The sequence below is a fragment of the Lonchura striata genome, chromosome 2 (genome assembly GCF_046129695.1).
Source record: "Lonchura striata isolate bLonStr1 chromosome 2, bLonStr1.mat, whole genome shotgun sequence".
Taxonomy (NCBI): Eukaryota; Metazoa; Chordata; class Aves; order Passeriformes; family Estrildidae; genus Lonchura; species Lonchura striata.
The window spans coordinates 93,820,220-93,847,128 of NC_134604.1; the positions used below are offsets into that span (position 1 = coordinate 93,820,220).

Here is a 26,909-nt window from a genome sequence, read left to right on the forward strand (position 1 = left end):
TGAGATAAGGCTGTCAGATTTGGGCAGCTGAAGATTGCAGTGATGTAAACTTCATTTGATTTCAAAGTTCATTATGAAATGAAAAAAACACACCGGGACACAGGGGATTGGAATGACAGATTTATAACAGTTCATCTGAAAGAAATGTGCAACCAAAGAGACAAACTTGAAGCACAAACTATTCTGCATTCAATATTACCAAGCTTACAGACAATACCAATCTTATGTAAGGTGAACTTACACGGGGTTACCAATGAAGCATTTGAGGATCTGGGGAACATAGGATGTGATGCATGACAAACCCTCTGCCTCCTCTTCTCTGATACCAGTCAGCCACCAGAATAGCAAAAATATTATTCCAAAGCTGGAGCAACCAACACAAAGTAAATTTTGCTTTATATTATGTTTTATTTCATGTTTTACAGGTATGGATTGCCACAGTGTGAACTGGAGTTATAGGCCAGCACGAAGAGCAGAAAATTACACTTGCACAGTACCTGGTATAATCGCCTCTTTTTTAGAGTTTGTGGAAGGCAAAAGTCTGACATAAGAGCTGATGGTTCAATTTGGCTTTGAAGCAGAATTATCAGTTACTCTCCACAGGAATTTCTCTGCTTTGCTTAGCCTGCTCTTGCACTACAATAATAAGAGCTGCCTTTGTTCATTACCTGAGTGGTCTCACTCCTCTTCAAAGTCAGCATGGTATTGGGATATTGGACCTTCTGAGGTCCTTTAGCCAGACTGATCTTTTAACTCTGTGAATTTAATCTTGATGTCAGCAAGGGGAAGAAGAAACAAACATCAACTGACAGAAGAGGAGCTCTCAATTCTGACTCATACCATTGAATCCATGTTGATATAGAGCCACATGGTAGATTTGGGATGCAGTGATGAGCTACAACTACAGAGCCTCAATTGCTCAAACAATACATCTGACAGGTAGCTGGTACATAAATCTGGTAAATCAAGGAGAACCCAGAGAGAGCTCCACATTAGAAGTGCCTAAGTCCAGAAAAAGAGATAAAGACTAATCCAGAAGCAGGAGTAGAACTGCATATATTTGGACTTTACATCTGTCCTTTTCTGTTCAACTTGTACAATTCCAAATATGTTATCCATAGGATTTTTAGGGAGAGGCTTGAAAGCAAAAGAGATCTAATGTTCACCCTGTATAGGATCTGAGAAGCCAGTGAAGATCAGATGGCCATTATTAAAAGAATAGTTGGCACCTGCTTATAGAATGTTCTATTAGTAGACTAAGAAACAAAGCAGCAGTTAAAATTTCACACAGATGTTTCCAGCTTTAAGAACATTCAAGGCATATTTTCTGTCCTGTCAATGGGTAAATGAGGAAGTCTGGGAAAAAATTACCATTTTATGTTCAGAAGTACTTGTGATTGCTAAAATCTGGAGGACTGACCCTAACTTAAGGATTTATTGCTAAAGCTATCATATTTATCTTTTGAGCCCAAATGTAATCAAAACCCTAAAAAGTGCATGTGTGAGAAATTACCTCCTCTAACCATCTCATTGTCCTGTAAAATCACTGCTGCTTCAAGGTCATGTTTACACTGCATTGTAATAGAGTCATCAGACAGAAACATAAGAAAGCAGTATGTGTTTCCAAGCTGACTGAATTTTACCTTGAACCATATGCTTGTTCAAAGGAAGACATTTAGAAATATTGTGAATTTCATCGTAACTACCTGCATCCTTTGATGCAATTCACACAGAAACACAACCTAAATTAGCCATTCCCCTAGATTTATTGGCTGTATCTTGAAACCTTCAATTCTTCCACTATTGCAGCCTATTAGTGTAAAGGCTGCAATTAATGATCAGTTTTCTATGCATTATGCCATATAAGCTTTCTACTAATTTCTGTCACAGCTACAGAGTTTGTTCACTGTCAATTTGAAGTGAAAAAGGTTTTAACAGCTAAAAAGCCTTCTAGAATGAGTTGATACCTCAGTGCATTGAGAAGAAAGAACCTCCAACTCACACCTCAGAGAACAGAAAGATGACTGAAATAATAAGCAGTATATGTTGTTTGTGCTTTGAATCTGTAGTGAGGAAGAAAAACCACTAGGCAGTATATAAATAAATCTATTTCATTCTAAGATGTATTTGTGATTTTACTAGGAAAGGTACTACAATTCAGACAGAATGAAAGAATCATAGACTATGCTGAGTTGGAAAGGACCCAAAAGGGTCATCGAGTCCAACTCCTGGCCCTGCATATGACATCCCAAGAGTGACACCATCTGCCTAAGAGCATTGTTTAAAAGCTTCTTGAAATCTGACAGGCTGCTGCTGTGACCACTGCCCCAGGGAGCCTATTCCCGTGCCTACTGTCTGGGTGAAAAATCTTTTCTCAATACCCAAGCTGAACCTCCTCTGACACATCAGGCCAGTTCTTTGGGTCCTGTCATTGATCACCACAGAGAAGAGATCAGTGTCTGCCCCTTCTCTCACCCTCATGAGGAAGCTGTAACTGCAATAAGGTCTGTCTTCAGCCTTCTCTTCTCCAGGCTGAACAGACCAAGTGACCTCAGCCCACATGGCTTCCCCTCAAGGCCCTTCACCATTGCTGTGCCTTCCTCTGGACTCTCTCTAATAGTTTAGTGTGTTCCTTTTATTGTGACACCCAAAACTGCCCCCAGCACTGCAGGTGAGGCTGCCCCAGCTGAGAGCAGAGCAGGACAATCCCCTCCCTTGCCCAGCTGGCCATGCTGTGCCTGATGCCCCCAGGACAGGGCTGGCTCTCCTGGCTGCCAGGGCACTGCTGGCTCACGCTCAACTTGCCACTGACCAAGACCCCAGGAACCTTTCCTGGCACTGCTCTGCAGCCTCTCACTCCCCAGTCTGTACTCACAACCAAGGCTGCCCAATCACTGGTGCACAATTTGGCACACACTCTTGTTAAAAAAGAGAATAACAAAAAAGCCCTAAAAAATTTAGTAATTAAAAAAAAATTTGTTGCATTTAGTGACCCTGGTTATATTCATTTAATTATACCTTTGATAGATTTAGAGAAAGATACTCCACTTAGTTATCCCACTCCACAAAACCTCCAAATAAACTCCATTTGTTAGAAATTTTGAAGGAATGTTCTTCTCAAACTGGCAATTGATTTGATAGTCATAAAATTAAAGTATGCATGTTTCAAGATATCAGAATAAAGTCTTCTCCCAGTCTTATGCTTAAGTATTCTATTTTACTTTATACTCCAGTGTAGCAATTTGAATATGCCCTGGTAGAAAAATGCTAAAGTTGATATTTAATAATTGAAAACATTTTTAAAGACTTATTTAAGTTCATTTTTGTAAATAACTGAATTATTGCTATAAAGGTTTACTCGTAAAAAGGAAAAAAAAAACAACAGAAAAGTTTTTTTCGAGGGAGAGCACAGCATTTTTTCTCCACTGATTTCTGTAGTTCCCCATCACAACTTCTATCATAGTGTAATTTATGACTGAAATGAAAGCATTTTAAAGTAAGTAATATTGAAAGATAGCTACAGAAAAGTTTCCCCTTTGTACTGAAATATTATTGGAAATCAATATGAAGCACAATAATTACACTGGAGATTAAATCAAAAGCAAATTGCATAGAAAATATTCTATTATTCTCTTTTTATTTCATAAGAATAGACTGGGATCTTTGGCTGTTGCAGCAATACTTTTTTTTTAATCATTGACTTATAACAATAACCAGAGAATGTCAGCAGTACCTGCTACTCAGTGGATACCATCTTTCACAGAGAGAATAGGCTTCTGATTGCTGCCAATTTAGAGTCTTGCTTCCCACTGTGGATCTCCTTTCACATGAATAGGAAGAACTGCCAGGTGCCAATTTGTAGGTTGCTAATGGCTCAACGAACCCTTATTGGCATGACAGCAAATTTGTGAGTGATTAGTTCTTGTGTTTCTTCATACTTCATACTTGAATGCTGGGGCATGCTGTGCTGGTTTCAGCCAGGGTAGAGATAATTTTCTTCACAGCGACTGGTAGGGGGCCATGTTTTGGATTTGTGCTGAACACAGGGTCAATAACATAAAGATGTTTTTGTTATTGCTGAGCAGAGCTTGCACAGAGCCAAAGCCTGTTCTGCTTCTTGTATAACCACGCCAGGGAGGGAGTTTTTGGTGCACGGGAGCTTGGGAGGAGACACAGACAGGACAGGTGACCCCAACTGACCAAAGGGATGTTCCAGACCATAGGACATCATGCTCAGTATGTAAAAAGATGAGAAGAAGGATGAAGGGTGTACATTTAGAAAACTGGGATTTGTGTTCATAAGTCACTTACATGTGATGAGACCCTGCTCTCCTGGAAATGGTTGAACACCTGCCTGCCCATGGGAAGCAGTGAATTCATTCCTTGTTTTTCACTGCTTGTGTGTGTGTCATTTGCTTACCCTATTAAAGTGTCTCTGTCTGAGCTCACAAGTTCTCTTCTACTCTTCTGATTCTCTCCCTGATCCTTCTGGTGGGGGAGTGAGTGAGTGGCTGCATGGAGCTTGGCTGCTGGCCATGTGTTGGGTTAAACCACAACATATGCTCAAGTGAAAAACTTTTTATTATTAAGTGTAAAGGAAGGTCTTATGGGAAAAAAAAACAAAACAAAACAAAACAAAAAACCATGAGTATGGAACTATAGATAAACTTAATAGGTTTAAAATGTAATAAAAATGGATATGTGTCTATCAGACATGCATATACAGATTACACTCTTAAAAAGCTGGATTCTTGTTTAGGAGTAATGGTCTTCAAAATAGTTTTTCTTGACATTTTCTTTATATTAGTTTGCAAAAGCCTTTTGAATAAGTCTGATTAGAAGTCATGAATAATATACATACTGACTTTTCCAGCTGCAGAAAATCTTCATATTATAGTCCACCAAAATAAATATTTGAGAATTTTGAAAATGTGTTCAGAATAAATTTTAAAAAATAGGGAAAATGTATGTTTTTACAAAGGTCCTCTCTTTAATATTAAATATCTTTTACACTTGTGATTGAAGCAACATTTATGATTTCTAGTTAATCTAGTTAATCTAGGTTTTTTTCTATGTAGGGTTAAAGTTCAAAATGGGCTTACCTGCATAGAAAACAAGCAACTCAGTGCCTACATTTTAGAAATATGTGATTCAAGTTAAAATCCAAAAGCTGAGTTTCTAGAAGTTCTCTATATAAGTAAGAAAAAGGCATGCTTTTCAACAAATCCTTCCAGATGAACTTGTAGATACTCTAAACCACCAAAAGAAAATAACAAAGTTCAAATACATATCTCAGTTTTTATTAATCAGAGATTAAGCATGTGGAACAGGACTGCAAATAGCCCAGAATATACTCCTGTTTTCAAAACAGTTAGTAGCAGCCATAATGATAGCATTGAGATATTTGTACAACAGTTTACTATTCATTCAACTTTCTACAGTTTACTGTAATGTAAGAAAGAACAACCAGATCCAGTTTGCCTCTCAGGTCCTTCCCCAGGAGAAAGACATAGGCTGGACACTGCTCAAGATGCTTGAGGTGTGTGGACAGAAGGGCACAGAAAAGTCAGTGGGACACACAAAAAATGCCTTTCAAAGCAACCCACAGGCAAAACCTGTGGGCGTCCAAAACTGGGTGGCTCACAGCTCCAAGCTCAGTTTTTATGGAGAGAAGGAGGACATCATAACTCTATTTGATCAAAAGACAGATAAATTACACTTGGTTTGAATCTCTCTACTGAGGGGGACCCAAAATAGAGGGATGCTTTTTCTTTATTTCCCCACTTGGTACAGGCAGAGGATAGCTGTTCAGATCCAGGTAATTCTGGGCACGTGCAGAGACAAAAACTGCAGCTGAAACAAACCAGGAAAATTTCACTGCTAAGAGAAAAGTACTCAAGGGGCAGAAGCACTCCCGTGGTTAGACAGTCCACATGGAGAACAAAGTGACAGATTAAATCTACACCCTCAAGTCTATTCTTCACTTTTTGACATGTCATACCTTTTTAGTGAGTCTTACTTTTTCCAGTTAAAGAAGTGTTGTATACTAGCAATCATACATATTTATATCAATAGCAAATCATTTAATATTCAGTTCTCAGCTTCACCAAATTACTAAAAATATAAACACACGGACAAAAAGCACATATGGAATCCTGTAAGAATTCAGATGTATTCAAATTTCATCTCCCTGTGATTTTATGATTGCTTTTGAAATGGGCTGCTTTAATTACTAAACATCTGTTACCCAATAACTAAAGGCATTGTGTTTCCCTGCATCATAACAAAAAGATGCCATGTTGCTGAATTCAGCACACATAGAGCCAAAGAAAGTTAACAACCAAGCTGAATCTATAGGATTATAGCCTTGCTCTGGTTTGAAATGTCTCTACCTTCTGAGACTTTGGAAAAGCTTCTTCATCAATGGGTGGGTTGAGATGGTTGACTCATCATTTTCCTGTACAGAGGACAGAATAAGCACCAGCAGCGTGTTGGACAGTCAGCTGCATTAGTGTCATCCACAGTTACAGACACAATTCCCTCTCCAGAATGCATGAATTTGTCGTGTGAAAGCATTCATTTACAGTATATACTTTTCCTTCTTTCCAAATGCCCCAATTCACAAAATTTCTGTGCACTTTCATTAATTTCATATGCTCTAATTAGGCTCTTGGCTCTACTACTCAGTGTCTAGTGCTCATGTCTCTTAGGGATTGGACAATAAACATTAAATTGAAAAAAGCATGTGTGTTGTGATTTATTCTACAATAGTACCCAGCAAATCAACATTTGTAAATAGTTTTAGATTACTGTCTAATGTACATTTTTCTCCTCTAATTCAAGGGAAACACTGTAAAATCCAAAATAGCTCTGTGTGGGGAAGTCTCCCTATTATTACATGCATAATGAAATCCATTTGCTTCCCTGGAAAGATAAAAAATAGACTTTAATTAAGTTTAGAGTGAGAGTAAATAATAATCTGAAATTAAAATGTATTAAATAATGCTAGAACAATCTGAAACAAAGCACTATAAAATCTGAGAAATCCTTGATTTAAATTTTAAAAAGGACTGAACATGCTAAAATAAGGTAATACCAGTATGTAATACATTTTAGTTCTGTTCTGGATGTTCTTAACCATTCAAAGTTTTAAATTCCTCAAACTTAAATTAGATTAAATTGATTTTTTGGGGAGGTTCCCTCTTCATTTTATCACTATGCAATATCTTATTAACTGGTGTTATTTATGTCATTTCCTATTAATTCAGGTTTAGAACCAAGGTCTAAATTTTATTTGTTTTTTTTAATCTGGGAGCTTTGTTTTGTCATAAAGGTTACATGTGTATGTTAAACACACTACAACTATTTGTCATTTTATTCTTCTCACAGCTGGAATAACTGGTAAAAGTGAGGTTTCCCAAAATAGAGTGTAAAATCAAGAGTGCATAGAAAACTGGGGAAAGTTATTCAGATTTCACAAAAAAATATCTGATTTGCCAACTGTGTTTGTATTTCTGGCCTTTATGCCTTTGGTATAATGCATGTATAAAAAGTGTGTACATATTTATATATAAAGTATATATAGATATCCCATGCACTTAATTTTCATCATTTATTATTAGTTATTATTATTCATTATTATTTTAGCCCTGCCTCTTCAGAAGGCTGTAGGAGCAATATCCAGTATACAAAAGAAATGCTAATTAAAGTACCTTTGGGAGGAGAATGGAATGAAAGAAGGTGATATTAAATATTAATCATAAGAAACAAGGTAGGAAGATTTTTAAAGACAGAAGCATATAAGAGTGTGTCTGTACCACAGATTATGGTAATCTGTGATGGCACAGAAGATTAATCTGCACTTTCACACAGAGCTCCTTCTGTTTTCCAGAGTCACCTTTATTTTAAACTCAAGATGAAGTTAATTTTGCTTAATTTAAGGAAAATCTGCCTTAATGATAAAGACCTAAGATGAGAGATTTAATGTTACACCTGTTTTTCACCTCTTTTCTAAATATTAAGCATAATAATGCATTTTATTACTTTGTATTTCCGTAAAACTCTTCTATTACTAAAATTCTCTGTCTTTAGTAAACATATTTTTTATCTTTCTGTCTCTTCTAGTAGAAAAGATTCCTCTAAACTTCTGGCACACAAAAATGCAATCCTCATTGAAGGGTTTGCTGAATTTTAAAAACCAGGCATTGTCATGATCAGAGCCTTGCTTTCTCACTATTCATCCCTGAAATATGCAATATGTAAAAATCAGAAAAGCTGCCTGAAATCAGTTTGATAAGAGAAGGTATCATCAAACATCTAAAAAAGGTAGCCTGAAAGTCAGAATTCCTGAATATGTTCCCATTATTCTTAATTATAAAGGTGTTTGCCAAGAAGAGTCTGTGCCACACACTCTTGCCTGACAGCAGGTTTCACATAATGGAGCCTTGCTCTCACCAGCCTGTCACTACTGCCCACATCCTGCTTCTTCCAGCTTTTCAAAAACAATGCTGGCAATGTTAAAACTGATTGTTGAGGATCAGAAGGTTTGCCCTGAGATGTTTGCCAGACACAGTCAGTGCAATCCACTGTTTTACAGAACATCTTGTATGTAACCAACCGAGCTGTTTCTAATGGGAAAAGTGGCTAGGGACAGCAAAGCATAACCAAGCATAATGTAAGAGAATGCAAAAATAAGAAGCTGGTTGGAAGATTTGAAAACAATGAAAGAAAATAATAAAAAATTGGTTTATTTCTGCTCAATTTCAGCCTCAGTTTTCTGTTTCAGATTATTTCTACCTTTTTCCACAAATAGGAAGGATTATAATAACATCTCTGACATTCTCCTAACGAAAGCTAATGGCCAACTCATCTGCCACCTTAAATTAAAGATACATTCTTCTTCTGAATAGATTTTGTTTTCCTTCCCCTGAGCCTTCTTTATAGCCCAAAGCTGTTCAGATGTAAATTACAGATCAGCACCAGCCCCACCTGTACCCCCTTTTATGCTCACTTACACACCCTTTATTTAACATATCTGAAATTTATCATAACGTTGTACATTACAACTCATTAAAAGTGCTCATTAAAATAATTAATGGTACTAAATCCTTCCAATATATTGATTATTCCAACCCTTTAAAATATCATGATACTACCAATCTCACAATAATATTACATCTTTCAAACAGCTAGAGGTACTGGCATCAGAGGAAGGGAAGTGAGATAGGATTTCTGTTTTCTTTCCTACGCTATGAAACTGTTTGGCAGTCAATAAACTGGGGCTAGGACCCAGTCCTGGGAGACCTGCCTTGGCAGTGAACACTGCAGGAAAAGTAGGACATTGGTATCATCTTCGTTTTAAATCGCCTTTTCCTGGCATACCATAGTGAGTGAAGGGAGAGTAAGGATGTCCCCAGCCACCATATGCCAACATTCCCTCCCTAAAGGCAAAGTCACATTGGCAACTTTGCAGGGTTGGGAAGAAACTCTGGGAGAATTGATGAGGACTGTCTAAAACGGGGAGTCACTACAAAAGGACAAAGAATCATTGCTAGAGACTCAGCATTATGTTAACACTCACTCACCCTGCTATCACTACTATTTAGAATCACAATGCTGTCACAGAATCAGCATATTGCTCATCAGAAGGATGAAATGGGCTTTAAATAGGTTTAGGGAATCTGCATTTCCCTTTTGTAATGCTGATTTTCACAGGAGTACCTCTTTTGTCTCCAGACTGAATTTGATGCCTCTGCACTTGGTACCCTGACCTAGCACCACCTGCCAGCCCTGCAGACTTTATGGTACACATCATGACTGCCTTACAACTGAGAGGTTTTACAACAAAAGATACTTGCTACATACAAAGATTTTCTGACAATCCTACATCTTGTGTAAATCTGCAGCATGACTGAGAAGGTGAGTTACAGAATATACCGAAACATGCGATATACTAAAGCTAGTCCTTTAGTTTCCCCCATGTTAGATTTCAGGTACAGCACTGTCACATCCACTTTTAGCTACTGTTTTCATTGTAGCAAGCTTATCTATCAGCTCATGTTCCAAAAAAACACATATTTTAAAGCAGTCACTGTTTCTCAGTGCTGTCAGTGCCAGTAACTGAACCTTTGTCTCAGGAGGGATGCTTACCCCTTATTCTCAAATGGCCCAAATACTAAAGATCCACTTGACTACCTTGAATTTGAAGCAGAAACTCAGACTGAGACTGGCTCAGTTTATTTCCTGAGTGCCGAGTTCATTTTCTAATTGCTTGTAGATGAATCTCAGCTGATGTGCAGGCTCAGCAAATACTGATGTATGGTTTGTGTGTGTACTAGAAAATATCTGAATCCATGTGGTAATGCCACATGTAGGTGCAAGCATGCTAGTTCACAGTGGGAAGGAATGGGTTGCAGAAGCCTACTTGGCTTCCTCTCCCATTCTGCAGTACATTTATATGGCTGATGCTAGCAAGACAAGTTTCCTGCTGTCCATTTTTATTAGGAATTTAATATCTCACAGAAGAAAAATATATAGTATTTTAAAAAAATTAACAAAAGGTATTCCCTTGCCAGCAGTAAGGATGTACAAAATCAGTGTCAAAAAAGAAGGCATTCACTTATTCACCAGCTTCTGCTTCTGTACATGCCAACACTGAGAATAATAGTTGCAGAATCTCCCAAAATGCTCACTGCTAGTAGTGTGTGGATGGATGTGGCCCAATAAAACAGCAGTAAAAACATATTGCTTTAAAACAGAGAAACTATAGGATGTTGCAAGGAGACAGAGAAGGAGGATTCCCCTTCAATCTCCCTGGGTCAGGTAAAATACTAAAGAACATTTACAAATAAAATTAATTTTAAAATACAATTAATAAAAAAAGCAAAGATACATCATTTCACTAATTTTTAGCTTATTGATAAATCAAATTAGCATATATTTAATTTATAAATTTGGTACAAAGCCAGTCACTAGTAAAAAATTTCTTAAAGCCTGTTCTAAAATTAATTTTAGAGCAAACTAATGGTCACTGTTAGCATACAGTAACAGCAATGCATTTTGTGCCCACTAGCAGCTGTTATAGTAATTTTGGAGAAGATTTTTCATTAATAACAAAGACAATGAATTTGTTAGAGTGAAATTCTCACCACACTCAATTGTGAAATGTCTTTGCACCAGCCACATTATAAATTAATCTTTATATATATTAATGGTATCCAATTTATCTCATGTACCACACCAGAACTACAACTCACCACTTCAAAATATGCTGTCCAGTCTATATAATTTATGATACTAAAATTGAACCCCTGAACTTCACTTAGACAACTACTTCTATCCCTTTGCTGTGCCCTCTTTCCACTTTCTATAATACATTTTTTTTGCATTTCATTCATATAACTGCAAAACAACTTTCTTAGCTGTCTTTTACACCTATGCAATGCTGTTGAATGCTGAACACATTGTAAAATATCATTAAATAAAGAAGAGAAACAGGTTGTAGCAAAAGCCCAAATTCCTCAGCTACACCCCACTACTTCCATGGGATTACTCCAGGCTCTGTCTAGCTGAGCCTTACAGACTGAAAGCTCATTACTGTTTTGGGGCACTAGCTGTACTTCCAGACCACATCTTCCAGTACAGCTTTGCCTGAAAGGAATCTACGTTGCATGTTCCATAAAACACGACCAAACATAGTAAATGAATGTGATATTTATTACAAAAGCATATGTCTAATTTGAATAGAAATTCTAATGTAGGTGTATTCATTGAAGACTTGTGGTTGTTATGTTCCACTCAGTGACAATAGCAGGAAATCAGCTTTCATGTCTGTGAGTTTGAACTTTGTTGTTTTTGTTGTTCTGGTTTGGGGTTTTTGTGATGATAACAATTCTTAATATAGCATTTTTCACCCCAAAGCAAACAGGCTCTGGGAACATTTGGCTAAAAACACAACAGACAGGAACTTGCAGGTCTCCAAGCTGCCTAAAGACATCACACATTTCCATAGTCCTGGGAAAGCACCACAGGCAACAAATTCAGGACTATATTATCTGTGGGCTATTTGATCTCCTTGTGTATGGGGACCTGTTTTATCTGTTTCAAGTGCAGGACAACATTCCTGGTTTTCCTCCATTTTACTTTTGTCTGCCTGAGATATTTTCCCTTTCTGCTTACATTATTCAGTCTCAGCACTTGCTGAACTTTATATTCTGATTCAGGTGCAGCTCAAGGCCAAATATAGGTAACACTAAACACTGTTGATGCCCTTCCACCTCTGCAACAAGAAAACTACATTTCTACAGTGTGAATATAAAAAACAGACTAAAGTATCTGAATTTTACAGAATGTTAAGAGTCATACCTAGTATTCTGCTTGGTTTTTAAAGGAAGCTGGCTATGAGAACATGGAAGAAAATCTTGTTTATAATTCCTCCTAGAAGCAGGAGAGTGGAATGAAAGGTTTTGAATTTTATTTATTATTTAATTATAATGATGTCTTTTTCACTCACTTTAAAATAATTTTCAGAAAGAAAGATTCATTTCTTCTAAAGATCTAAATGTATAGGACTATACCTGAGTGATAAGCAATGATGGAGCAAATACACAATAAAATGGAGATTCAGGAGTGAATAAAAAAGGTGTGCCTAATCAAACTGATAAAATTAGGCGAAACGTGTCAGGTTCTTTGTATGATGTGTGTCTGTCTCAGAGTTTCTCCTTTTTACACTAATGTGATTACAATGAACTGACATAAACTCTGTTTGCAAAGGAGTTGCCAACAACATTACATCAGTTCTTTTCTTACATCCTTCCCTACCACACAACAGTATGGGGATTTCTGGGGACTTCTAAAAGTTGGGAGATTCTTACTGCAAGGTTTGGTTCACTTTTGAGGAGTAAACTACAAATTCCTCAGGTTACTATCAGGTGCACCAGGGATTCACACAATGCCAAGAAGCTAAAATCAGAACACTAAAGTGTGGTTGCATATTTCAAAAGGACATAAACATAATTTCACAAGCAGAAAGATGACCTTCTATCTGGTGTGACTATGGGTCAACATAATTTCCTTGCTCTAGAAACGCCAGTGTCACTATCAGCAGCATCCCTTACTCCAAATTCTGGCTAAAAATGAGAAGCCAATTTTCAAACTAACTTGTATTAAATTCTATGGCTCATGTAGGTATGTAAGAGGCCAGGCATAATCATAGATTCATAGTCCTTATTTGCTTTGAAATATATTAGTTTATATTAATCTCAAAATAAATTAATTAGGTTTTTGAAGGTTTACTCTCCACACCTTATTAATTTCAGTAAAAAGTTGCAATGCAAAAGTTGTAATATATGCCTGCATATTTCATTGAGACAATCACTTTATGATCAGTATTTTGTATTTTACTTAGAGATAGAGGAGCAGAACAAGAAAGCTTTTCCTCTGAAACTTTTACTGTACAAAGGAAAATATCATACAACTTTAATAATATGTACCTTCTTTATCATCATGACGTATGATTGCATCCTGTATCATATCAGCAAGATTAAAACAAACTCGTTGGTTCTTTCCATGTTTCAGCTTCTTCCCGTAGCCCTCCCGTTTCTGGAAAGCTTTTTCTCGCTCGTAGTACGCCTTTATTTGGTCACAGCGCATGCGCTTGACCAGCCGCTGCCGCTGGCCGAGGGGGAGGGACTCCAGCAAGCACTGCTCAATTTCCATCTCATGGGTCCGAAAAACATTACATAGCTGGAAACAGCCTGCAAGGAATTAAACACAAGCAAATTTAGATCTTGCTTTCAAATGTGCCATGAAACCTCCACCAATTATAACCGTGTGCAAGTCCATCGTGTAAGCTCCTCCTACTCGACCGAGGCTGACTACAGAGAGTCTCTGTCATTATCATTTACTTTTTGAAAATAACACATAACTCATTCCATTAAATCACTGATACATTTTTTAAAAGTTGGATCAGTTCGTGTGCACAAATGTGATAGAAAGAAATCTGAAAGTTCAAATGTGAGATGGACAAAATACCTAAATATTTCAGTACAATTCAAGCAGCTAGTATTTGCTTACAAACAAGAAGCTACTATGAAGGCTAATGCTAGTTGATGCCCATGCCTCTTTTTTATTCATTTTCAGCTTGCTTTAGGTTGGCAAATTCCTGTATTCAGTGAGAAGAAAAATTATCTTATCATCCACACCCATCAACAATGTGCCCACTATCCCGCACTAAGGCAATTAGATGTGGTGGTTACAGACCACCCCATCACTTCTAATTCTCATGTTCTACTTTATGTATATTAATTTCCTTCATATGGGGGCTAGGGGCTCAAACAGCAGCCCAGATGAAGGAGGTTTTCCCTCCACAATTTGAAGTAAGACCTCTTGAAGGAAATGCAGACTCAATTCACCTTAGGTAATTAAGAAATACCAAAATTAGCCTTACTCTGCAACTCAATAAACAGTTTTTTCCTACCTGTTTTGTATAGTCACATCATCAAAGGATCCCTATCTCATTGAGGGCACACCCGAGTACTGCTGACTAAATGACGACTTTGTTTCCTCCTTGTGGTTTGACATGTGTTTAATCTATTGAATTCCATTCAAACCCTGCTCTGAAGGCACAATTAACAATCTCCTGACAGGGTTTTGTAAAGCTCATTTCATCACAACACATAAAAGTATCACAAATATTTATTTATTTTCATTTAAAAAAGGACAACAGAGTATTCTTATCTGTATTCTCTATAAATGAAGTGAAAAACAAAGATTTTCTTTTAAAATTACTCATTGATTTTGGGTGTCCCATTCAAGAATCTTGTGGGGGTTTTTTAACATGTTTTGTTTGCTTTAAAGGCATAGTATTCTATAAACTATTATGTATCACAATTCTATAATAAAATATTAAAAAATAGTCTTAGGTCTGCATGACAATAATTTTATAAATTCTATGTATAATGTAATATATTTATTTGCTAAGTTATTATATTATTTCATAAATTAAAGATAATAAAATATTATATATTGTATTAAATATTATATGTATTCACTATAAATTACAACCCATTGTCTCAAACCAGACTTCTAGAAAATGAGGAGCACACATTTATCCAAAAAATGACTAGAGTGTCATTGGGAAACTCTATGACAGAAGTGGACACAGAATACCATTCTACAGATAAGTTAAGTCAATTACTTTTAACATAGGCTACCCGTGCTCTATAATTTCTGTTCTCTTCTTAGCATGCCCTTCTAGTTAGAAGAAAATGAGTTGTCAAACTAAAAACTGGATAAAAGTATTGGCTTGCATTAAGGCAAAACACAAACTCTTTCTTCTTGCATGCCAAAGCCAACCACTCCTGCTGTATAAAACAAAATTTTCCATTTGACCTTAAATTATATGTTTCATTTCATAGCAAAAATTGTATGTTTCATTTCTTTTATTTCCTTGTTGGAAGACACAAGGAAATGAAAGGGTAACTCTGTAACACTGCAGAAGATAGAACTTCATTCTTGGCTTCAATCCCAGCGCTCAGAGTATTCGATCCCATTGAAGAACAACACTCACCATCCTGCTCAGTCTGAGGTAATTTGCAAGTGACATCTTCTTTTTCTTGTGATAGGACAGCAGAATAAGCACACTTCAAATCTATGCTATTAGAATTGTTCTGCTGTGTGTAAAATATTTCAGCAGCCAAGCCTTTAGCCTACACAGGCCTTTTGGCTTGTGACACCCTAAACTTACACCCTAACCCTTCTAAATGTGGCTATAATGCCTGCCAGCAAGGCTCAAAGCCACAGAGAGAAAACCAGCTCACTGTGTTAAACCATGTTTGCCTGCAGCTGGGAGCCCACCCCTGCTCTACTCATTCTTTCTCCTTCATGAAGGTGGGTGTAACAGCTGCAGGTCAGCAACCTCATTAGATTAAGCCTAGATTAAGAAACAGTATAAATGCAGACAAGGCAAACTCCCTGAATCAATCTTTCAGGCACTCATCTATAAGGAATGCACCATTGAGTTTTAGAATCGGGCAGAGCTCTGCTCTGTGGTCCTACTAAGCAGAGGAACTGGTGATGGCACAAGAGGCAGAGCTTCTTTCACACCTCAGGAGAGTTCACCTCAAAGACAGGATGATTATAGACATGCTTGCTACTGGAGGAAATTCTGTGGGTGGCTTAATACTCACAAAGCATGGGGTAATTCACTAACACTGGATCTTATAACTTTGTTTCGTCTACCAGTCTTGAAAACCTCTGTTAACAGATTCTACAAGTTGTCTGGGTAAACTGTTTAAGTGCTGCACCAATTTCTATCAAAAATGATTTGAGTTCTTTTGGTGGCCATTATCCTTTGTTACTACTGTCACTATTGAGAAGACTTCAGCTTTGTAATTTCTGCCAGTTATCCTGGTTGCCTCCCATTGCTCTGATTCTATTGCCTCAGTGTCCATCTTAGATTGGTGGGATCAAGACCACATATTTGTAGGTGCAGCTTCAGTAGTCACAAGTAGCATCAGACAATAAATTCCCTCCATCTCCTGGCCAAACTCCTCTGAACATAGCCCCCTCTGTGGTTTGCCTGATTTATCATCAGCACATATGGCTGGCTTCCATTCAATTCTGTGCCCATTGTAACCCCTGCACACTCTTCAGCAGGATTTCAGCTCAAGTCAGTCAGTTCCCAGCCTGTACTGAGGTATAGGGTTTGTCTGTCTCAGGCATGCAAATATGCACTTCCTCTCTTGAACTGCTCAAAGTTTCTATCAACTCAATCCCCAGGATTAAGCTCTCCCATTTGAAGTACGCCAACTACTCTGTCCTAAGTGAGCACTGCCAACAGCAGCAACAGCTTCAGCTGTAAAGAAATCCTCCAGGACAAATAGCTGATAAAATCCACAACTTTATTAGGCGGATGTAAACAGTTACTGCTTAGAGAATGACAACTCAACCACAGTTAGACTTCAAAGAAATGCTATTAGAGCCTCCTAAAAAGGTAACATATGCAGCAAGTAACATGTCCATCATTTCCTTCCCCATATATGGGAAAACTGGCACAAACTGCCACATTGATTTGCTACAAGAACACTGTATGACCCCCATTCAACAGCAGAAGATAGATGGAAAACATGATCCCAAACAGGGCTGGTTTTGATCTTGCTAATGAGGAGGCTGTATGGTAAAGATTTGTGGATAGGGAAGAAAGGTTGCCTTCTGAATATATTTTCTTAAGAGTTTCTATTTCATTTTGTAAAATATCAGATTTGAATATTATTCCATGCGGTTCTTGCCTCAGTGCATGACAAATTATACTAATGTGCAGGAACTTGATAAGGCCACTGTGATGGTCATGATAGAATGCACTGGAGAACACCTTGGCAGTGTTGCCCACGAAAAAACTGGCAAGGTTTACTGGGTTATTATTTATTTAATGGGATATTCTGGACAAAAACTACTAGATTAAACATGATTGTCAGTATGCATATAGTTTTAAGGTCTGCATCTTCTGTATAAACATACAATTTAGAAACCTCTATAGAACACTGAAATATCAAAACCAGATAAACTTTTACCATATTACATTGGTTACTAATTAGTACAGGACCACCATAATTACCACTGTAATGAACAAAAAAAAAACCAAAACAAAACTAAAAAGTGTTTCAATGCTCTGCTCTTGCTAGTGACAAGCTGCTTCATTGACTGAGTTTGCCATGCACCACAAGAAAGAGAAGAATCACTGCTTTAAAACAACAGCTTCATAAAATTATAGCAATTTACTCACAATTGGAGAGTATGACATCCACATCACAAGACAAATTGCAGTTTTGATCCTGCCTGTATAAATAAGAGATTTCTGAGTAAAGATGAATGGTTTGCTTTGAATTGTCACTGGTTCTCACAGTGAAGATGAGAGAAGGAATATTTTGTGACATTACAAGCACCAGCTTCTGAACAAGAGCAAAGGAAGGGTGATGGGATATAAACAGAGAGGAAGAATGTGATTGTTAGGGAAATATTCTTCCATCTTCTGAAGGTGATTTGAGTTCATGTAACTATGGTATGAAGGGACATTTTTGCCATACCTCTTTTCAGAAACCATATTGATACAGCTTTCCCTTATATTGCTTCTTATGGCTTTATGTCTATTAACTTTAGTCACTTGGTCTGGCATTTAAACTTGGAGCCTGGTCACCCTAAAAATTGCACCTCAGATGATAATTTACATTATATGGGAGTGATTATGTACCTGAATAATCTGGGTGACAAGTCAGGAGGCATTTCCAGAAAGTAAAGCTGAATGCCTACATACATGTACACACAGGCTCACCTCTCTGCTCAGACATGTTGTAATTTGATGTTGCATGTAACTTTTCATTAAAGGCAAGCAAACAACCAAACTGTTGACATTGTTTAATGTAGCAAGCCTCTCAAATAAGGTGACATGGAATGAGGGTGCATAATGCTTAAAATTACAAATTTCAAAATAAGAGACATGCTTACCTTTATGTATGCAAACATGATGGTTTTTAGTATATTTTAAACAATGAATAATTAAGTTCTATGTATTTGAAAGACTGTTGTCTCTATAGCATTGAAACAAACTGAAAAAATGGTAATTTGAGATTCTGAAAATATGTACTGCTACCAAAACAATAGTCTTTAAGCAGTTTAATCTCACTAAAGAAAAAAGTGTAAAAAAACCCTCCAAAATAGATTCTGTGTTTAGTTTGGGTCCTCTGACACTTAGCCCCTACTTTGGTCTATTCTTGCTAAAGATATGATAGTAGTCCATTTTCACAACTTCAATCAAACATCTACATTCTAATATAGATAACTGAAATAGTCCTGAATTGCAGAAAGAGAAAATATTTCAAAATTCGAACAACTTCAATAAATGGTTAAATAGATTAGCATTCATTCAACAAATTTTAAAAGGCATTTTTTTCATAAAGACAGTAGTATTGTACAATACTTTTAAAGCTGGCTAGCTAACCATAACCACACTACTAACAAAGATGTGGGAAAGGCACGCAATGAACAGCACTTGCTTTGGCACTTACAGATTCAGATATATGGATGGTGTAAATTAGTGTACCTTCATCCAGTCCAAAAAGCTACATTATTGTGCACTCCATGTTTGCTTACAGTAATCAGACCAGAAATTTAAGCACTGGCCCTTTCAGTAATGCACTTTGCTGTTATACACAAAAATGACATTGTTATACAGGAGGTTTTTCTTCTACCAACAATGCATATTATTTAAATTTATTATGTTGAATTAGAAATAACAATTTATTAGTATTTAGGAAACTGAGATTAATTTCATATGAAATCGGTGATGTAAATGCTATAGCATAATTTAAGTCATTGTGTCTGAAATGCAGATCAATGCATTTTTTACAGGTGCGCTCTTCAGAAATCAAAAGTTATTACATATTTTCTACAGATCTTACAGTTTCCAAAAGAAATGTGGCTAAGAACAGCCACAGGAAAGGCTAGCTTAAATCCATCTCAAATTGAAACATTAAGGTCAGCATCAAAATACTTGGATTTGAAAATCTTTTGTTCAGCACAGAGAAAATTACTTACCAGTAATTTGCACAGCCTTTCCATTACATTTATTAAGCTGTGAGTGAAGTGTGGTGCTTGCAACCACTCAGCCTGACTTCCACAGCTGAAACCCTTCCATCAGCTCAGTACAGATCTGCTCACTGTAGCAATGGACTTCATCCTTTTTCTTTTTTCTTGTTTTCCCTTCCCACCCCAAAAGCAGATAATCATGAGGGAGCAGTATAAATGTAAACTATTTACCTTGTAAAGAATGTAAAGAATTCAATTAATTTCAAGTCCTCTGAGAATAAATCACATTGCAGTAAAGGAGCTGATGTGGTTCTCCTATTCTTGGCTCCACAGAGCTTCTTTTAGATGTATTTAGAAAGTTAGGGCTCTTAAATGACACAATACACAAAGCTTCCTCAATTTCTGCTTAACACCCAATTCTGTCTCTGCTGAAGAGCAATCCTAAGCACATTCAAGCAGCCACCCTCTTATAAAACCCTACTCCCATATGCTACTCTTCAAGAGCCTTTTGATGTGACTAGACTGGTAAATAGGAGCTGCAATCAATTTCCAGCTTGATACCAGGGAAAAGTTACTTATCATATGCTATTTATTAACTCTACAAGCTCCTTAATAGACTCTATTATCTATCAGCAATTCAGTGAAGTTACATTGGCATTTTCTAAAAATTTATTATATTTAAATCAAAGAACCAACCAGTTTGGGATCTTGCCATTGTAGTGATAGAAGAGATTCTGATTAAATATAACAGAGGGCTCTGCACTGACATTTGTGATTTATGCCATGTATAAACTGTGACATATGGAGATTTTATGTTCTAGGTAAAATTCATTAACTGTTTGCCAGCTTATTCAACAAATGCAGCCAAACTGCTTGCCTGTGCATTAGCCTTCAGTGTAATAAAACACAGGTTTCAAATACATATGTATGGGGTTATTCTCATTTTTTAGAAACACAAAAAAATAATTTCCTTTTGTCTGTTTTTGATGTACAGGGAATTCACAAATATGCATGGTCTGAAAGAAAGTCTGTATGTCGCAGAGCAGTAATCCTCATGTGTGGATCTCATCCAGAAACTACAGGAATGCAAGCAAAATGAGCATACATGATCTGGTCGAGCTCATACTGTTTATTTTGATAAAGCTGCTATCTCCATCTCCTCTCTACTGCCATTATCCTTCTGTACTCCCTTGGAGGATGAGAGAAAGGTGCAGTCTGAATTCCCACCAACAGCATATTTCAAGTAATTTCTCCTGCAAACATCAGAACTTTTCATGAAACAAACTAAGACACCATTGTCTGCTCTGGAGCACAGGAGTTTCCAACTAGAAAGACTGCACAGTCTGAGATATGAGTAAAACACATTAACCCATTCATCTCATAGAATATCTCAGGTGGGCTTTTTGGAGATGAAAGTCTGGGCTCATAGTGAACTCAGGACTTTATTGTAACCTCTTTAAATAATGAGTATGCAGACAATAGGTTGAAACACTGCTCTTTTGCATTTTAAGTAAGTTTTTTTGAGCAACCAGACACAAGACTTAGGATAGAAGTATTCCCTGACAAAACAGTTGTCAGTTAAATGTTGTAGACCAGTTCATGTTATTAGTGAAGGTTCATGCAGAAAAAATGAAACACATCTAGACAGCACAGCATATACTCCTAGTTCTCCTTTGATTTTTCTAAGCTCTTGTGCTCTAAAATATAATAATCTGTTATTGTGGCTTCTAAATTTCACAATGTCTAATATGAAGACTGCACTGCAACATAGGAGAAAGGTATTTTACAATATAAACCCAAAAGTTTTTATATATGCTCTAGTAAGTAGTAGGAGGGTATATGTAGGCAGGGAACAGTATTTGAGGATAAAAGCTTTTTGAAATAGATGAAAGATTGCACAGGAAATAGAACACACAATCTGAGGGTGTTTCATCTGCTCTGTCTATTGGAAGGAGTCTCTAGATACCATCCAGAGCCTTTGCCATAGAGAGAACTAGTAGGGACACTTCAAAAATGATCCAGTGAGCTAAATAACAATGCTTTAGAACATCAGCAGTCCAATGCCTTTCACTGTTTATGAAGTGTAGACACACCCTCTGCAGCTTGTCCCACCAACACCTTATTTTTTCTTGCAGCAAGGTAAGTGGTGCAAACTGTGCATGGCATTTTCACCCAAGCACTGTGGTTTGACTCCAGCCACCAAACCTCACACAGAAGCTCAGTCCCTGCCTCGCCAGCAGGACGGGGGAGAGAATACAAAGGGTAAAAGAGAATTCATAGGTAGGAATACAGTTCAACAGGGAAAGTTAAAGCTGCATACAGAAGCAAAGTAAAAAGGAATTAATTCACTGCTTCCCATGGTTTAGCAGGTGTTCAGCTATCTCCAGGAGAGCAGGACCCCATCATGTGGAAAAGTTACTTGGGAAGACAAACACTATCACTCCAAATGCACTCCCTTCCTCCTTCTTCCTCCCTGCTTTCTATTATAAGCATGAATTCCTGTGATCTGGAACATCCCTTTGGTCAGCTGGGGTCACCTGTCCTGTCTGTGTCTCCTCCAGCCTCCCATGCACCAAAAACTCCCTCCCCAATGTGGTTCTATGAGAAGCAGAAAAACTTGGCTTTGTGTTAGCCCTCCTCAGCAATTAACAAAAACATCTCTACATTATCAGCCTTGTGTTCAGCACAAATCCAAAACAGAGCCCTGTACTAGACACTGTGAAGAAAATTAACTCTACCCATCTGAAACCAGCACACCAAGAAGAAACTTACTCGCAACATGCTTAAATTTCCTTGCAAGACTTGACATGGTACCTTGTATGGCAAGGAATAATGGCTTGGAAGCTAAACCTGAAAACCATATGGTAGAAAAGCCACATTATAATTTCTAACTATAGTGAAATTGTTGTATAACACTACTAGACAATGTAGTATTCACTTGTTTGAATAAATCATGTCATGATTAACCTGGTTTTGAAACATTTTCCTGCAACTGGGTAACAGGTTTGGTAATTATCATGCAGAGAAAACCTACAAGATGCACACACACAAATAACAATCACAAAGACTTTGTTTCCTTGGAAAGATCAAAGCAAATTATGCTTATGTGTTCCCCAAAGCTTAATGGTAAAACAGATAATTTTTTTTTTTTTTAAGAAATAGCTCAAGTCCCGATGTCTGGATCTGAAGAGAATTTAAAGAAATCAGAAAACAACGGTCATCTGATTAACACTGACTACACTAACACATTTTTATTTTTAATATATATCTATATATAGACAACTTAGAAGAGAAAACACATTGACTGCACTAACCCTTACAACTTTTGGATCTATGAATTTATGTCACTTTTTATTTGGTGTTTTTAGAAGCAAACAAAGTACATTTCTTGGAATAATATACTAATTAATGCTTGTCTCTTGCAAAGCCTGTGAGGAAATAGCATCAGAATATTTGGTCATATTTGAATAACCCAAATTGTTGTAAATCACACCAAAAGCAAGTAAAACAAGAAGCTCTAAGTCAGAAGGTAGAATGAGAATGAAAAAGAGCTGGGCTTGTCAAATGACAATAAAGAAAGATAAGAAAGAATAGATGAGAAGTCCTGCAGAAAAAAAATAACTCCTTCTAGTCCTTGCACAGACTTAGCTGTCTTTATTTGGTTGCAATACAATACTTATGAAGTGACAATTAAGTTTTGACAATAATAGTTATTTCCTTGCAGTGCATTAAATGACAATGTAATAATACATGGCTCTCTAGCCCACACTTTCAGGTATAGGATAGAGAGAAGGGAAGCACATGCGCTCAGAAAGAGATGCACTAGAAAATTCTTCTTGCCATCACAGTATAGTATAAAAGTTTTGTTACACAGGTATTTAACACAATAGACAGTGAAAAACACTAAGACTGTTGTTAATACTTGTAAATCTGAAATTTGGGAAAGTGAATTAACACATTAGTGCACAGTGAGAGGAAGCCAGAATTACAGTTGCTATACCTCAAGGGTATCGAAAAAGTTGAAAGGCAGCAGCAGCAACCAACTGCTTGAATAAAGAAACAAGAAATCAGATTGTTTCAAAACCTGGGGCAGTTCTTTTATCACAGACATTCTCAGATACCATTATTTAGCCAGCAAATATGCCAGGGCTCAAGAGTCATATAGCATATAAGAATTACAGAAAAACACATTAAAAAACCACATAAATCAAAATTTGCAAAAACCTGCATATATAGAAGCTAGTTAAGGTTTATGTGAATCAAGATAAAGGGGATATTGAGTATCATACATCATAGGGAGTTAAAAGTCAAAAGGAAGCAGTAGTTCACAGACCTAGCCATAAGGACTGGCAAGAACACAGGAAAGGAAATCCTACGCCAAGTGAACTGTGGTTCTACATGCAATCTAATAATCTACAGAGATTACTGTAAAGTAAAAGCAGATGGAAAAGTAGTTTACCACACAGTGGAGCTAATAAGAATTCTGCAGTAGGTCTTTGGTCACTGTTCTGTGCACATCAAGGGACTACCATCTCAGTTTTCAAATAGCAAGAGGACTGGAAACTGGCCCTCCTCCATTCTGCAGAAAGGCAATTTATCTGGAATATTGCATTCAATTCTAGACAGTCAAACTGGAGCAGTTCAAAAGAAGTTTCTTGAATCACAAATGGTTTTGGGGCCCGAGGGACTGATTTATGAGGAAAGATGAAAAGAATTAAATATGCATATCTTAGCTAAGCAGTGACTAAGGAGAGAAAAGTTAACAGAAATTTAAAGAATGAAAGGGAAAAAGGTTATATACCATAATAATGAAGAGAATATGGAAAAATAAAATGAATTTAATATAGTGCAAATTTAGGCAGAGTACCAAGACAAAAATAGCATATATGGATAATATTAACAGGTGAGATTGCAAAATTCTTTGTTTGGTGTACTGAGTAGACGGCCACACAAAAGCAGCAACACAGGCACAGCAGCTCTGTGTTCCTCACACTCAGGTCAGCTCCTTCACACAGTTCTGAAATCTCCTAATGACCCTGTAAAGCTCTGTAAAGAGAACCCCTCAGTAAAGTGAAGAACCAACTCATGAGAATTTCTAGCATGTAAAGCCACACCACTGGCATCTGAAAGGCTTCTCTCCCTTGCAGTGGAGGGGTAATTATTGGGTATGTCCAAGGTAAGGCTGGCTAAGGCTAGAAGAGCAAGGATGATTGCTAGTGAGAACTGGATCTTCAAGGGTAAGTGAAAATGAAAGCAGGTTTAGTGGCTTTCCTGACACCAGTGTTTACAGCAGTCTCTAAGGTTACCTTCCACATCTACCATTAAGAATTACACTTGTGGCCATATATTACTATAGGACAGCTGTAGGGGCATGGAAATAGAAATTACAATAAGCCTAACATTTGTTGTGAACACGTGCAGCAATGTCCTTTCTGGGTTAAATTAAAATGGGGAAATATGGTTGATAATTTTAAAAAAAGGGAGAGGAAGAAGAGAAAGAAGAAGAAGAAGAGGAAGAAGAAACTGAACAGCTTTATCTCATTTGACCAACTGAAAAAAAAAAAAAAGCAGTATCAAATGATGGACTCCTATTCTACACAAATCTTCAGGCACCTTTACTGAAGAAATAACTGGATGGACATAAACAGGTTTTAGATGTTGAAGAAACTGAAGCAGAAATCAAACAGAAATTATTATTGCAACTCTGGCATTACTGCTCACAAGAAAGAAAAATGTCACTCCAAGACAAAATAAATCTATATATTCATTGCTGATTAAGAGGAATTAAGTAATTTAATTTGCCTTAAAAGCTTTACTTTTCACAACTATGTCTATATTATTTACATATGCCACTTCTGCAACTAAGATTAGTACTGCAGCTACCAGAATTAAATAATTGTGTTGAAAGGAAAGCAACTGAAAAACAAGCTGTCCAATTCATGTGCAATCTGAACATAAAATGTCTCTCTTTTCACATAAAATGATTGTTGAGTAAGGAATATATTTTTCTAACCTTTTTTTAGAGCTTCCTGCAATAACCTACCTACAGACAAAAATAATATTCTTCTCACAAAGAGAGAATAAAAAGGAAATTTCTACATGCCTGCTTCCCTCCTTTCTCAGTTTAGATGTCAACATTTACAAAACTTTTCACAGGAGAAATCTTACATTCCTTTAATGGGAAAGGGCTCCCATTTGAAAGCTATCAATTAACTCTCCAAATATGACCTTAACATATTGCTCTATTTTCTGTAGATGCCTATATATGTCCCATATATATTTTATGTGTTGTACTTCATAACAGGATTTGCACCAAATGGGACCACAGCAGGAGTCCACCAACCTGAGGTGGTGTGGCCCAGATCTACTGCCTGTGTGCCCTGAATACTGCTTCCATCTCCTCTGAAATGTCATACTGCACGGAGAGACATTCACAGTAGGATTTACAGCGAAAGAGATCAGATTTTATCTCTCTCTTTTTTTCTGAAAATAAGATTTTTGTTTTAAATTCCACTATGAAATGAAAGAGAGTAAAGTACACTTCCAACAGAAATATGCATATTCTAGCTGGATTAAAAGCTGGTAATAAATGACCAAGTGCTCTTCTACTGTGTGTGGTGCCCTCCTGTCCATGCTCTTTGCCAGGTCCCATCCTTACATCAAAAAGAGGTTTAAACTGGACTAAGTCAGGACTGTCTTAATCACCTTACAGATGGGGAGAAGTTGTCAGAGACTGTTGTCTCAATGTACAAGACTGGCACTGGCAAGAAAACCAGTTCTGGCAATACTACTTGCATCTGTGTTTCTGCAATTAGTACCACACTGACCCATCTGTTGGCTGAAGGGATGTGCAGTAGTCATAACTTGCAGATTTCTCTTAGTAGATCTTATATTGCTGTTGTTTTCACTGAAGGCATTTGCTCAAAAGCAAACAAATGAAAACAGCATTTTTTCTTTAATTGGTGGTGTTCCTTTATGATATATTAAAAATAATAAATTAGGACAACTCTTTATTTACTACAAATCAAACAAAGCTTTTGCTGAATTAATTATTTTCGTTTAAGAGCAAATCAGAATTAGTTCCATCTCAGATTTCACTTGCTTTAAAATAATCATGTTTATGCTGTTGCAATTTTGATTCAGGTGCTAATTGAATTATCTAAATATATTTTCTGTTTGGTTTTATAAATTAGGAACTGTGCAAAATTCAGCATAATGCAGTACAATAATTTGTACGAAAAAATAAAAAGAAATAAATGTGATTGTTTGGAACAAGAAGCTACATCAGGATTGAAAAGTGTCTATATCACTACAATTTCATACATGGA

At 36.9% G+C, this 26,909-nt stretch overlaps 1 protein-coding gene across 8 annotated transcripts in view; it reads right to left on the reverse strand.

The window, feature by feature from the left end:
- The window catches only part of MYO16 (myosin XVI), a 358,973-nt gene that overhangs the window by 249,998 nt on the left and 82,066 nt on the right, over nucleotides 1–26,909 (reverse strand). For all 8 annotated transcript variants that reach the window (XM_031503852.2, XM_021545590.3, XM_021545595.3 and 5 more), the window contains exon 2: nucleotides 13,491–13,754. In XM_031503852.2, coding sequence (XP_031359712.2) covers nucleotides 13,491–13,754 — 264 coding nt within the window. The remainder of the gene's footprint in view (nucleotides 1–13,490; nucleotides 13,755–26,909) is intronic.